General features: G+C 38.8%; 2 protein-coding genes across 2 annotated transcripts in view; one reads left to right on the top strand and one right to left on the bottom strand.

Moving 5' to 3' along the window:
- LOC113034876 (VPS10 domain-containing receptor SorCS1-like) overlaps nucleotides 1–7,159 on the top strand; it is a 50,761-nt gene extending 43,602 nt beyond the window's left edge. The window contains exons 24-27 of the mRNA XM_026190002.1: nucleotides 876–975; nucleotides 1,333–1,441; nucleotides 2,470–2,624; nucleotides 3,910–7,159. Coding sequence (XP_026045787.1) covers nucleotides 876–975; nucleotides 1,333–1,441; nucleotides 2,470–2,624; nucleotides 3,910–3,968 — 423 coding nt within the window. The 3' untranslated portion in view covers nucleotides 3,969–7,159. The remainder of the gene's footprint in view (nucleotides 1–875; nucleotides 976–1,332; nucleotides 1,442–2,469; nucleotides 2,625–3,909) is intronic.
- Nucleotides 7,160–7,252: 93 nt separating this feature from the next.
- LOC113034965 (VPS10 domain-containing receptor SorCS3-like) overlaps nucleotides 7,253–15,408 on the bottom strand; it is a 52,233-nt gene continuing 44,077 nt past the window's right edge. The window contains exon 27 of the mRNA XM_026190164.1: nucleotides 7,253–9,974. Coding sequence (XP_026045949.1) covers nucleotides 9,910–9,974 — 65 coding nt within the window. The 3' untranslated portion in view covers nucleotides 7,253–9,909. The remainder of the gene's footprint in view (nucleotides 9,975–15,408) is intronic.

Below are 15,408 nucleotides of genomic sequence, written 5' to 3'. Positions count from 1 at the left end.
GGCAGGCGGCTGGGATTGGGAATTAAAGAGATGTATTTATCTAAAGCCTGTCTGATTACCTGGCAGAACCTCACAGACAATAGGGTAATAAATCTTCAGTTCACTGTTCTCATCTCCAGTGAATGACTTGCAATGTGGAGGCACTGAGTGAGCGCCAACACATACACATGTGCATCGATGAGTGCATGTGTGGAGGAGCTTATTAAAATGTGTAATAGATTTACTGACCCTGATATGCCACTAGAACAAAAAGTAATTATTCATACTGTGTAGAGCGGTCTAATTTTAACCAGTGGAAAGATTTTAGAAAGAGCGAGATGGAATTAGTGAGGCATGGCTAAGGACTCAAATGGGCACTGGGAAGGCATTTTGGTCTCTTGCTAAATGACTGCTTCATCAAGGTGTGAAAAGCAGGGGAACTTGAGTCTCTTCAGGGAGAAAAATTAAAACAGCAATTTTAAGATATTAGAACACACTTTGATTTCCAATAATGTTGCCTCACTGAACCTATAAATGGGCAAATCACATTCCCTTTAAAAGGAAGCATGACAAGGAAATAGTTTGAAAAACTCCCCGCTGTGATGGAAATGGCAGAAGATTATTTTTTAATGTCACTGCCACACCATAAGCAGAACACCTGGTTACCTGATAAGGTTTTTCCCCCACCATTAAAGCCTGTTAGGTTTCAGTGCAGCAGGTTTGGTTTTCCCTGTGTCACATCACCATTTGCTCCTCTTTAGAAGGAAGCAAAAACTCTGATCCATAATTCAAGCTGTTGGATGGAATGGCTGTGGTTGAAATATTGATGACTGTGAAATATTCCTATACAGCTGCCGCTAACTGAGCCTTCTCCGCTCTGCCACTTCTCGTCATAGCTTTCTCAGGTTCTGCTAAGTGCTCTGAACCAAGACCTCATCCAGTTCACACTCAAACCGGGGGTGCAGGTAAACGTGTACGCCACACGGCTGTCTCCAGGTGAGCCTGCTGCGTCTGTCACACACCTACCTGAACAAATGGCAGGCAGTCTGATCCATTTTTGTTAGAGATGTGTTCCAGACCCCATTTCTGGGGTCGTGTTGGGGCCAGACTGTGTGCGGTTCTTCTAGTTTGAGGCTGAAAATGAGATCTACATGTGAACGAGCTTTCAGCTTTTCAAATGCTTATTAAAAATTAAACAGAAGTCTGGAAAGTACAGCTTATGTATTTTGTCATATTGTTGTATTCGTTTTCCATGTTCTCTCTGTTTATACTGCGCTGACTGATATTTAACAGAATTGCTATATAATCTTGGCCTGCATATGTGCTCATTTTCTCCATCTTTCTGCTTCAAAGCTCCTCTCGTGGACAGCAGTGATAGTGGCCACAGCGGCACGGCGGTCATCATGCTGGTGTCAGTTGTCCTGATGGGCCTGGCTGCCTTTGTTATATATAAATTTAAAAGGTACAAAATACTTGGGTGACAGAGCACAGTCAGAGAAAGATAAGTTAGGCGGAGTCATAAAAATAAGCCCTCTGATTTGCAGACGCATCCATGAAGTTGTCTGCGATAAAATACGTTATTGCTTTGTTTGTTTGTGTGTATTCGCACGGCCCTATTTAGGGTTGCTCCCATTATCTAGAAGCAAGCACCTAACTGCCGAACTCCTAAAACTTTCCAGAAGTATTCAGACTCCATATATCTCTGAGTTATGGACATCCACGACACAATAATAGCTTGAGAAATAAGACAATTCCCCTCTGTCTCAATCTGCAGAATATTACAGGGAATGACAGGCTAATCAATTCTCCCAGAGCGCTGAATGGGTGTCAGAGTCCTGCAGTTATCAATATTCATCTATCTGACAATGTGAGGGTTGACCTTTCGGAAATGCTAAACACAGCTATCCAAGGTGAGGCATACTCTGCAGAATGGCAGGAAAGGTTGAGAAGATGAATCCTGAGACAACACACATTATACAGTGAGGGACATACAGTAAATAGCATCCTCTGCTGGAGGTAATCCCATGCCAATCACAGGGGGATGGTTTTGTTCGTCAGTAGTTTGTGGAATTTTACTCATTATAAAGCAAACACTGCTGAACTTTATGGATAGTAATTACTACATTAAGAAATCAACTTGGAGTTCTTAAGCTCCCCCAAATGTCACAGCACCAGCTGCAGCACAAAAACACAAGGGGGTGAATCTGAAATTAGAAATGCAAGATGTTAGTTTTAAGCAGAATTGGGGATGCATCTGAGGGGATGAAAAATTGATTGAAAAGTGAGGTGAACAATACGAAAAGTGAGAGAGCAATGCCCAGTGGAATGCAAAATGCCCTAGTTTCCAGCTTTCAAGCAATCCTCTCCCATCCTTAACAGTTAAAAATAGTGCGTGACACATTATGCCTAGTGAAGGCATTAGTGAAACAGACCTGATGGCAGGTTTCCATTAACTTGCTTCCCTTTCCCCACCTTGTGCACGACCTGCAGGAAGATCCCAGGCATGAACACATACACGGCAGAGCAGCCTGACAAAGAACAAGAGGTCATCCCGTCAGTGACCTCCATAGCCGTCCCAAACCCTGAGGGGGACAAGCTGACCGCACTGGATCACGTGGATGTACAGCTGGACTCAAAAAGCAGAGGTGTGTAGCGCTTTGTTAAAGCTACAGGCTTTATTCAGCTTGTATCAGCTTTTTAAGCAACAAAATAGGTGTCATCTTCCCAGGCAGCCAAGCCGGCGGTGTACTTGTCACTAAAACTGCATAATTACTTACCTGATAGAATTGAGGTAACTGGAATTTTATTTGTAGTGCTAAGAGCAATAACAAAATGACATTTAGAAGATTTGTTTCTTTTCTGGGACATTATCGCCATTAATTTGGAGATCCCACAGAAAGCACTGTCAACAGTTTTTTAAATTTTTTTTATTCAGAATGAACTATAAAACACGGTTTACAGCAGTGTCTGTGAAGAAGCCAAAAAGGGCACACTTACTTTACGGGCTATAATTGAAGGGAGCAAATGTAGATAATGAGTTCAAAGAGGATTATCCTGGTGGAATCTTCTGGACAATCATGGCAGGAGCGAAAGTGAGAGTTACTTAAAGTGGAAATTCACAGAGAAACTGAAATAATGAAACTGTGCAACATAAATCTGGTATTTCTTGTTGACTAGTACGCTCTTCCATTAAGAATCATAGTTTTGAACATGTACATTGACAAACGCATGATGCTACACCTGATACATTTTTATTGTATGATTCCCAGAAGACGTCTTGTTTGATACTGTATGTAGCAGTGTCTTCAGTAAAGATGAACCAAATGTTTGGCAAAAAAAATGACTAGCCACGTGCTAGGAAATCAGAAAGCTATATCTTAATCGCGACATGCTAAAACTGTGTTCACTGAAAGGCATCGTGTCTTTATTTGTAAATAATAAATATTTGAAACATTAAAGAAAATTGTCGCAGTCAGGAGCACTGGCCACAAGTTAAAGCTCGCTGACTTGATATTCGCTTACTATTAAGTGCCAATTCTATTTTTCCTCCCCGTGTATTGTCAGACGAGTTGCCAAGACAGAGTTATTATTTTGTGTTATGTATTTATGTATTTGCCAGCCTGACTTTGGCACAGTGAGGTATTAGCACGCACAGGTAAGCGAAGCACAACCAAGTGTGAGCTAAAGTGATGAGAATGTCTCGGTGAATTATTTGACCCAATAAAATAATTAGTACAGCTGCAAAGAAGCAGAGTGGTGAAAGCATTTTCATCAAGAAATATATATGAAGTTCCGGTTGATTTACCTCCACGCGTAGCTAAACAATCGACCCATCCAAGATAAATGTGTTTGCCTGCAAAAATACACCCTCATGCAAATAGCATACATAAAATTCCTCCCGTGTCGCTTTCCTTTCTTCTCCCTCGCCAGGCTACCTGCCATCTCACACAGACATCAAGCTCTCTGATGAAGCACCCCATGTGTTTTAATGTTGAGAGTCTATGACCGACTCGAAAGCAATACATCTTCTTTGGCAGTTACTTCCAGCAAGCTATGAAACCACGGTCACAATGAATGGTCTCGAGTGTTTTGCTACCCATGCATGGATGGACCAGTTCACACTGTGCTGCCTAATCCCTCTGAGGAGACTGTACAGATTTATACTTGCTTCTTGAAAAGGAACACTTTTTGACTGAAATACTTGTATTTTTGCAAGGACACTGATCTTTTTATGTAAATAATGTACATCCATAATGGAAGAAGTCTCAGCTGGTTACAGCTGCGCCTGCCCAAATATGAAAATATCAAATGGGAGTGATGTGTAATCATATCTCAAAATATTCTACCGTTTCTGTTTTTGGACTTGTGTTTGTGGAATTTACTTTATTTAACTATGTGGAAATAGCTTATCTGAGTAAGACAGTGAGGGAAGCAGATTCATTAAGCTCTGTACAATCAGTAAATCTTATCAGGAGATTCTCATCAAATGAAAGCTTGCAATATCCAGGAGATGAAGGAGAGCTCCTAGTCCCAGATCTGTGTATTCCATCAAGCCTGCCTCTGTGCCGCTCAAAATGTTATAATATGTGTCATAACAAAAATAAGAACAGAAGATTACAGTAGATGGGTATGCACAGCAGATGAACATCCGAGCAATCCCTCTTGTCTAGTAGACTCAAATAAGTCATTTTGGTGACAATGAAGGCAGCGGAATGAATGCTAACGTCATAAATGTTACCCTGCTTTAACGCGAACAACACATTAGTGCTCTAAATCATTGTTTTGGGCTATTATTGCAACGGTAGTCTTATATTTGATTGTCATACGGTCAACTTTAACTGTTGCACAAAACAGTGACTTTTACACTTTGTATTTATTCATTGCCAGAAGCATTTCTGGTGTATTCGGGTTTCTATACAGAGAACAAAATGTAAATTTTCAGAATAATAACACTGCAGCAGACACTCACTGTAATGCAGTAAAAAAGCGCTAAATTTACACTTTAGTTATTAGATCAAGGTTTATTTTCAGTTTGTCGCCTCCTTGACACAATTATTACTTACTTTTCATATTTTCTTTGAACTGCTGGTACTGTGAAGGATGTGGTGCCTTTTTATAGGAAAAGAGTGAAACTGTGGATTTTTGGATTATTGTAATTCACTTTTTATTTACTCTGGACTGTTTATGATATTTAGATGATACCGACATCTACACATAGCATTTCCTTGGTTTACTGCAATGCACGGGAGCCTGCAGTCTGTTTAAGGTTTACCCCCAAGGACTCGGCGGACAAAAGCCTGCAGATTTGTTCATCTCGTTCGCTGCAAGGGACACAGAGATAGAGAAGACATATCTCCTGTCAACAAGGCTCAGCCTATGCACACTGCTTTGGTCAGCTGCTGTCTCTTTGGGATAAGTACTAAAGTTCTTCTTCATCAAACTTTTCTTTTTAAGTGTTGTCAGCATCATATGTCAGTAAGACAAATTGACTAGAGGCTTCTCCATACTTCTTCCCTCCAATCCTCCAATTGAGCCTGAAGCATAAATAAACTCGTCTTCAGACAAACTCTCATCTCTCCACATGGTCATCTGAAGATTTTTTTTTTCTTTGTGCTTGTTATTTATTTAACAACTATTTTTTGTTAAGTCCGAATAATTAACCTGTGAATACGATTGTGAACATATTTGCATGACCTTTTTTTTCTATTTCAAGCTACCTAAAAATGTCTTAGGTAAAAAAAAAAGAAAAGAAATGTTAACAATGTGAACTGGAAAATGTTATGTTTCTCAACGGGCTAGACTAATCATTCATTATAAGTGATGTGATTATTCAGTGGGTTGTTACTGTGTTTTTCATTTGATCTTGCAGAAGTAACCATAATTACATAAATAATAAAGAAGAAACACAAAAGGATTGCAGTGTGGCTGCTATATTTCTGCTGTTTAAACCACGTAGTTAACTCGCAGGCTATGCAAAGTCAATCAGCAAGGCTCATGAGGAGCAAAAGTAAGGCTCTACCCTAGCCGACTGTGAGTCTATCACAAATTGGTACTTTTGATTGATAGGCACGCTCACATTGTAGAATTAGTTGCTTCTTCTTCTTTGTCTCTTAACAAGTGTTGCTTAGCATGCCTGAAGTTTCAGTGCAGCCATTTGCATAATACAATGGGGCAGAGCGAGAGGACAATGAAAAGCACCAAGTAGCCTGGAGTGATTCTAATGGGATAGTTCCTTGGCTCTCCCACTGTGCAACAAATTAATTATCCCCTCTCCAGGAAATCAACACACACACACACACACAAAATCAACAAGGAAGATTTTCCCAGTCTGGGTAGCACCTTGAATGAAAAATGTCCCACAACAATAACCCACAGCAATATTGTGTTAGCCACAGTGTGAAATTGATGAGCATGTTTCCTTTCATTGAGTGCTACATTACAGTGTCTGGCTGCAGCGAATCATCCATTAGTGATTGTCACCGTTCAATTTGATTGTGCACTGCCGAACATCCCAGGGCAGTTAGAGAAAGGCCTTGGTGTTAATTCAGACTGAGAGCAGGAGCGAGAATAAGACTCTCGGGGCATTGATGGCTGTTGGAGTGATGAAGATTGGTGTGCGATATGAAGCCGTTGAAGTGGCAAACAAAATGCAAAACACAGAAACAAGGTCCTGGTTGCTGCAGCTTTGTGTGTGAAGACATATTTCAGCCAATCAACCACAGTGTTTTATGCTCCAATCTCACTGTCTTTCACATTTCTTTTGTAACTCAGAGAAGAAATCATACTAATACCTCCGTACTAACATCTGCTTTTCATCACTTGACCACAGCCGTAGTAATTGTTCCCATTAAAAAGAAACCAGCTATAACTGGCAACTTGAATGATAGAGTGTTAGAGGTAAAATGAAGCTCAGTCTAAATGTCAGATGGGAATCTTCACATGGGTGTTATCACACTTCTGCCCATTAAATCTGACTTCAGAGCCTCTGTGGGATCATTAAAAGTGCTGTGGTGAGCCTGATACACTGGCTGCTACATGGCACCTGTGTTTCAGATAAGGCTGTGGTAGTGCTGTTAAAGAGAAGCTTCTCGAACCCTTTGGTTTTTAGGTTTGTGTCATGACAACCCCAACATTTTTTGTAAGCACTGCGAGCCATTTCTTAATCTTACATGTTCCACTGTTAGGCTTACTGTGGGTGTATGCATAATACAAAACATAATTCCATATAAAAATACATTTATTTTGAACAATTTCAAAATGGCAATTTGTTCACAGTAAGAAATGTGATTCCAAACAAGACGATTTTATATAATCGACAAAAAGGAACAATATCATAGAAGTTTCATGTTTCATGCACAACTCTGGGCAAATGCACAACTAGACTATAAGACAAGGTGTTTAATAGTTTGTTTAATGTGTCAAGTAAAGTTTAAAATCACAATGATATATATTTATATATATATATTTATATATACAGTACTGGCTCACCCCAATAAAAGTCTTTTATAGTCTTATCACAGATAATTAGGGCATGCTACTGTAAAAAAAAAAAAAAAAACAAACGAAAAAAAAAACCCCCAATGAAATTAAAAAAGTGGACATACATCTTGCTGTGAGACTTAAAATCAAGGAAAGACACAACTGCCTGCTCAGTGGGCTGCCTTAACGACAATGTATGACGATGCTAGTGTACAGATTTAAATTCCATCTTATTCTATGTACATGTTGTCGATATTTCCCCTTGTAAGGCCAGACTTTCATGATGTTGTATACCATATTCTGAGAAACAGTCATTGAAAGCACCATGTTATCTAACAGAGCAGAAACATACATCCCTGTCTTATACTCTTTACCAACAGTCACATATGTATGCATAAGCATTATAACTACAACTCAAAGACCTCTAGTTTTAGGATGGTAACGTTTAGCTTGAGCATAAAGTTTAAGAGGTTAATAGAATAAATTATATGATTTAAAAAAAAAAAAATCAAACAATCTATTATATTTTTGTCTTATATTATAGTCACACTCAGGAAAACAGTGACGTGAGCCAAAATTACTGAGACTGTGTACAATGATGATCTTGTCACCTGAAATGATTGTTTCAAAGACAGGGACCAGGTTTGCAACCACTCGCAGTCAGTTGCCTTTGGTGGATGAAGACAGCAATAAAACGGTCAGTCTGCTTTCAGTTTGAATGTAGCTGGCTCTACATACACAGAAATTCACATCAAACGGAAATTCACACAAACTATTTACAGAGTTCGGCCAGAACCTCATAGATCTGAAACAGAATTTCCTCCACAAATAATGACATCATTGCTGCAAAATGACAGAGATGGTCAGCAACCTTGCTTTCATATAGAGATATAACCAGAATACAACTTGTTGGCAACCAGTTGAGTCATGTCTCCTATTTCAAAGAGATGCGCCGCAGATGAGTTGTGCTCATTGGTGCAGACTGACTCAGATTGATTGCATTGTGTTGCAATCTATGTTTATAAATGAGACTGCAGTTTTATGCAAACCTTTGCTAACCTGTCTGAAGGTGACTGCACTCAGTCTGAGTCAGGCCATGATTGTTTAGAGACAAAGGTTGAAGGTGTTGCATGCTCAACTTCTGCTTCTTATTTGCAATTGGTCGCCAAATGCAAAAAAAATCTGATGCAATCACAAGGCCACCACCCATTTTTCATAGTCATAATGGGGTTGCAGTGCTAGTTTTATACTAGTGCAACTGAGCTATTATGAAGGAAGAGCAGAATGTAATCTGCCCCATCATGCAAGTCTTTGTTGGATGGGTTGACTATCCATTAAAGCTGTGTCCGCACAACAAGTGATTCTCAGCAGTGCTGTGACCAGAGACCACAAAGTCAACCTCAAGTGACTATAGATCAAAAAAACTGCTAACAAAGCAAAATGGACAAGTCCAAGATAAACTTTTCTCAAAATTGAGGCAATCGATTGAAGTGACTACCAGAGAGATGCTGGTGATTGACTTACAACCTGGTAATCAATACAGAGCATAACCGAGGCAACCAGAGCCTGGAATGATCGCTAGCAACCAACTGTTGGTTTCAGATGCATGAATTGCTCCCTGTGTGGACACGGCTCTTCAGGATGTAACAAAGAGGAAAAAGTAAACAAAAAGTATGAATAAAGTAAAATATTGTAATTGACAGAGTTGATCATTTTTAGTCAAATTAGTATGATAGAGATAAATATGAATGCAGCAGAACCTTTTTATTAGATGGAATCAGTATTTTCCAGCCTTGTTTAGTAGTATTCTAATATTCCCACAGGGCTGTCTCCTTACGACAACCACTGAGAAATCAATGTCGAGTTTACAAACTATAGTAAAGCCTATCCATCCTCTCTCTAGTACTAACCTCTCCATTAATAATATCCTCCTTCTTATTAACATTATACCCATATATTCCTAACACTGTTTTCTCTAGAAGGGCACCTACCAAAGCTTCCGGGGTATTTGTTTTCTAGTGCCCGGCCATGTATTTCCCAAATACTATACAAAAGGAGTAAAACAATATTTAAAGCAGCACAACATCATCTGAGTATTCATAATATTAATAATGTTCATATTAGCAATGTAGGATCCATGGCATGTGGTAAAGAGCGAGGGAGTCTTGACGCCACTTACTTTTTGCTTGTTGCTGCACTTATTAACACATTTCAGCATTAACTGTCCCCAAACTAGAGGCCCTGTAGTCTGGCTCAGTGGATTCATCTTTATCATCTGGTATTGTAAACTAGATGCTTATTCTATCCACATGAATAAAAAAAAACATGTCTCGGAACGATAGCAGCTATTGGCATGAAAACAAAGAAGGAAAAAAAAGACCAGTAAATAAAACTATTTCAGCACAATTGAAACACAACAATCAGTACTTACTCTGTAACAGAGCTCATGTCTTAGACATTAGTACAGTTAGGAAATTCCCTTGTAACAATTCTCTCCATATTTCTGCCAATTCCACCTGAAAAAAAGAAGAAGAGGTGAACAAATTATTAAACTGAGTAAATAAAATAGCAGGGGACTGCTGTGGCATGATTTGGTTTTTTTGTGTTTTTTAATTAAATGGCTTGTAGAGGCTTTTATATTTAATTGCATCATTCATGCATTTTGCCTGAAACACACTAAAAGAACATGGCTTATCCGAGCAGGGCTGAGCTGGTGATGACGGTAGGCTGATAAGATACAATCGCCGTGACAAGTGCGGTCATTCAGATCGTGCAGACACTGGCTTATTCGAAAGTTGAACTTCAGCGTCTCAAACATCTCAGTTCAATAAATTCAGCCATTTGTATAGAGCAGCCTGAACCTAATTTCATGTTCATTCTCATAAGTAATAACCTGCAATAAATTCATTAAGGTGGAGACCTGGCTGTCAGTTCAGATTTACAAAAGACATACAGATTTTTTTTAGCTTTAAATTAATCTTATAAGAGGGATGTTTTAAGAGTAAAACTTGTGTAGCCTGCAGCAAATTGAGTATTTAATATAAAAGATAAAATGAGCTTTAAAATTGAGATCGGAATTCTAGTGCTTTTTAAAATGAACCAGAAACAGTAACTGTATATTAACTAAAGGGAGCTCTTTCACCTCTATAAAGCTAAAAGCACAGCTCAAAGAAATGAGCAGAACACTTGATTGTCACAGTATAACACAGTTGGTTAAACATCAAGTTTATCAGTCTGTTCAGTTAGGAAGCATAAACTATTGTAAATCCATTTCACCTGCTTTGGTAACAGTGAAAGTGACAACAGGTTCACTGGAGAGGCAACAACAAGACAGCTGCTAAAAAAGGAATGTTTCTGCAGGAGGTGGTCACAGACAGTTGCTCTCTCCTTATCCCCCCCGACTGATTTTTCTCTTATTTTGCTTTTTATTAGTGTCCTTGTCACTACTGGTAGCATGAAACAATACCTGCAGCCCATTCAGGCTGCACAGGTAGCTGCCCCAGGATGGCGCATCCATACATGCCATCACAAAAACTTTGGTGTATGTCTAAGGACAGTCTCAAGATTGTGGACATGATACCAAAAGACTGGCTAATACATGCAGAGAGGTGGACAAGACCGAAGAAGGGCATCAACCAAGAAGCAGGATCGGCCTCTGCTCCTGTGTGTGTGGAGAAACAGGGGGAGCACTGCCAGAGCCTTACAGAATGACCTCTAGTGGGCTCATTGTGCATATTTCTGACCAAACTGTCAGGAACAGACTACGGGAGACTGGGATGAAGGACTGAAGTCCTTTAGTGGGACCTGTGCTCACAGCCCACCACCGTGCAGCTTGGCTGGCATACGCCAAAGAATGCAAAAATTGGCAGTATCCACCTCTGATCCCCTGTTGGCTTCACAGATGAAAGCAGGTTCGCTCTGACAATGAGTCAAAGAGTCTGGAGACACCATGGGAAACTTTATGATGTCTGAAACATCATCCGGCATTACAAGTTTTCGCGTGGGTCAGTGATGATCTTATCCTTATCCTTGCAAGGTCATACAGACCTGCATACACAGACTGCTGTTTGGTACCAGGAGGGAATCCTCAGAACTTTTGTCAGACCCTATGCCGGTCTACATTGCTCTCATGTGTCCAGAGGGCATTTAAGGCAGTGATACACTGACTGGCTCTCATATTACCAGGCCAGGGCTGATGATTTTGGTTACAATTGATGTCGTTGCATCATTTTGTTTGCAACAAATTATAGATTATACATCAGTAAATAGTTACAACTTAGATATGTCATTCATCAAGATGTGGTGTTTGACTTAAGCGTTTCATGGATTTTTTTTGAGCAGTATACTTATTTCCTTCTGTCTGGATGGCTGCTGTAAAGAGACAGAAATGAGTTAATATGTTTTCAGACATGTTAACTTCCATTTCTATATCAAATGATTCTTATTCTAGTTAGGTTTTGTTTCAAATCTAGATGGTTCTATTTTATTTCAGACCAATACATAACAAACATTACTAATGAAGCTGCAATGAACCATTTTTGTGGTTGCTTTGGAAAGCAAAAATAATTAATATACAGATCTGTTCAGATTTATGTGGCCAATTGTTTTTCAGTAAACATGTTACTTTGCACAACCAGTTGTTACAAAATAACACGATCCCCTCTTTCAGCTCTGTGTTTGGTCTCCTATAAAGTTTTTATAGCTGCAAAATGTCTCAGTATTTTTGCCATCTAACTTTTAATCTTGACTACTTGCTGTTTGGTGCTGAGCTGCTGGTGTTTTTAGAGCTTTTCACAATAACAGTGGACTCAACATGCTAGTTGCAGATTGCATAGCTAAGGTTAAGTCCACTGTAAAGCCCTGCAAAGCTGAGGGGAGCTGCAGAGTCAGAGGTTAATTCTCTGTAGGTTCATCAATAAGAACACCTTTCAAGCTGTCCTGTCACATTGCCTTTTGACACACTATTATTAGAAAACAACTCAGAATCGATTTAAGGATGTCACTTAAGAGTAACCATCAATGGAGCACATGCAGGATACACCCGAGACTGATAGCTGTGACCAATTATGTAGCCGAATGAGAGGTGCTCTTCAAAAGTTACTGCTTCAGTGTTTTGTCTCTTTGACCAAGAGATGACATTTGATACTCCTACACTGAGTCTAGTGAATTCAGGTGTAATTTTTGGAGGTTACATGCAGTACAAGCCTCATCCTCCTTTCAAAAACAGTTTCCTTTTTCCACATACAGCATCAATTTTGTACGTACAAATGCTAATCAGAGAATTCTAACTTGTCTTCCTTAGTTGATTGCTAGGAAGACTGGTCCTGACAACTTCCTGTCTTGTATAATGTATCATACATGAATCCCCTTTCCAGCATAATTAATCCCCATTTCAACTCAACTGTAATTTTCTACGGAGCCCATATGAGCTGTCATTTTAATCATTTAGTATTAACATATATCAAATGAAAGTCCTTAACTAAGCTGCCAAAAAAATGTTCATTTAAGTCTGTCAGATACTGCTTGAAACATTCAAATCTTCCTTTTAACCTTCATGAATTCTGACTGTAATTTTACTTAATAGCTTCAGCGGCATTGTGACAGCTACCAGTGATAAGAGATTCTTCTTCGTTTTAAAGCATGTAAGGATATTTGGACTAAAGTGAGGACACATAAAATCACTGAACCCACACATTAATTAAATTAAACTCTCTAAGGAAATATTTCCCACTGGCTGGTGGAAGACCTGCCTTACAAGACATGGAAGGTTCAGTACTGTATAACAAATGTGCTCTATTTATTCCACATTTTTAAAAAGAGTTCACAAAATTGTGTAGGTAAATCATCGATGGCAATACTCAAAACAGATGAACAATCATATTAATCCTGCAGTAAGCTGAACAGCGACTTGGACTAACAGATGGTAGACTTTATAACGTTCCTGTAAAATAGTGAAAACCGAATACAGCAGACTCAGCTTTCTGGGAACATTTATATCTCAGCCAGAATTGGAATACATGAAAATCAAACCAAGCTGATGAGTACTAATGAAATCTTTAAGCAGCAGGTTGTAAATTCATTTAGCATAGCGAGCCACAGATTAAAGGCCCCATGCTGCTCTGCCCTTTTCTAAATAAACACTCTCGAAAGCAACTAAAAAGGAGTCAATTTGTTTCAGATCAGCAAGGACTTGGTTGAAACAGCTGAGAAATGAAGAACAGCCAAAGTGCTGAGTGACCAGAAAAAAGGCCTGCAGCCCACATGTCTGTGTCAGGAGCACTGCAATGCTAGTTTTGTCAAACAGTCCACACCGTCTGCAGGGACTGAATAGTTCTCATCTAAAAGACATCACAGCGGATGTCAAGCATAGCAATCAAAAAGTTAACTTGTCATGGTGATATCTGGTTTCTGTGCAGATGCTGCAGTTGTGCTCGGGCTGTGCAAATTGCAAAAATATGACACACAGCATTGATAAAGACGTCGCAGCACCTCAGACACGCACTGAATTCTAATGTATTTTTGAGTAGTTTCACTAAAAAAATAAAAAACATGCCATTTTAAATAAGAGCAAAAAGAACATCCTCGTATTTTGAGTCTACGCTATATTAAATTTCAGATTTATTCAAATGCTCAGTGATGTTTTTTAGGGCAATAAAAAGTTAATCAGCATCTGTCTTTTACAATAACATTCAGCCTTTAAACCCCGTATTAATAAAATACATATTATTACATTAAAAAATAATCACAGTAGGTTCTCATATACTCTTAATGTGGGCCTGAAATAAAAGCTTGCATCATGATACACTGTCTCTTCAATGATTGAAAGCAACAAAGTACATTCGTGGGGAACTTATACTGTACTTGACTATTTGACATTTATACTATATGTTTACACACTATGTTTTAACATAAAGTAGGTCCAGCATTTTATTGAAATATATGATCTAACATGTTAATACAGTATGTAAGGCAGAAACAGAGCTTGCACAATTGGAACAAGCTTGAAAGTGAATATTTGACCTGATCATCTTTAACTCTCTTAGCAGCATTCTTGTAATTTCTTTAAGTAGTCTTCAGGAATAGTTCTCCAGGGTTCTTGAAGGACTTTCAAAGCTCTTATTTGGATGTTGGCTGCCTTTTGTTCCTGTTCTCTATCAAGATGATCCCAAAATCCTTCAATAATGTTGAGATCTGGACTCTGAGGAGGCCAATCTGTGACTGCTACTATTTCAATTTGTGCTTTTTCTATCCTGTAGACACTCACTGTTGTACCTCACTTCTGACCTCCTCCATTCATATTGATTATGATTTGAACAGAAAACTTCAAATGTGGACTGATTACTCCATGAGACCAGTTTCCTCAACTTTTTTTAAGGATACACTGCACAGATCGCTGCAATCTGCCAGGTTTTTTGCTAATAGCACCATAAGAATCACCTTGTTGTTGCAAAAAGTAATATTTTGTGTTTTTCAATCTATATTGTTAACATTTTTCATACAAATTACATTTTTTGACAGGCTAACAAAGTGCCAAACAATACAATTTAAAATTGGTTCTTTGTTAGGTTTTCTGTGATGTGTAGATACAACACTGTTAATTCTGTAAGCCAAGAGCCTTTTTAAGGTTAAATGATTTATACCTCAGTGTTAAGTGGTTCATGAAAATACTCTGAAAATGGTCAGGTACAAGAGCTGCACTGAAAATAAGTAAAAAAGCAACCAATGTCAAAAGAAAAACTTTGAAAGACCTTCAGAAAGCCTGGAGAATTATTGCTCCTGACCATTAAAAAAAAATTAGACATAGCATGGGTACTTGGAAGCAACATATATAGAAAAGAGGGATGCCTCACAACTTTTGCACAGTAGTGCAGCCTCATTAGAATGTAGATTTTATGTCACTACTCCATTAGTAATAATTACAGCACATTTTTCAACAACACAGTCACAGTT

Source organism: Astatotilapia calliptera, chromosome 13 (assembly GCF_900246225.1).
Source record: "Astatotilapia calliptera chromosome 13, fAstCal1.2, whole genome shotgun sequence".
In the NCBI taxonomy this organism is placed as follows: Eukaryota; Metazoa; Chordata; class Actinopteri; order Cichliformes; family Cichlidae; genus Astatotilapia; species Astatotilapia calliptera.
The sequence above is the reverse complement of the archived record's forward strand: the minus strand, read 5'-3'. Positions and strand labels throughout refer to the sequence as shown.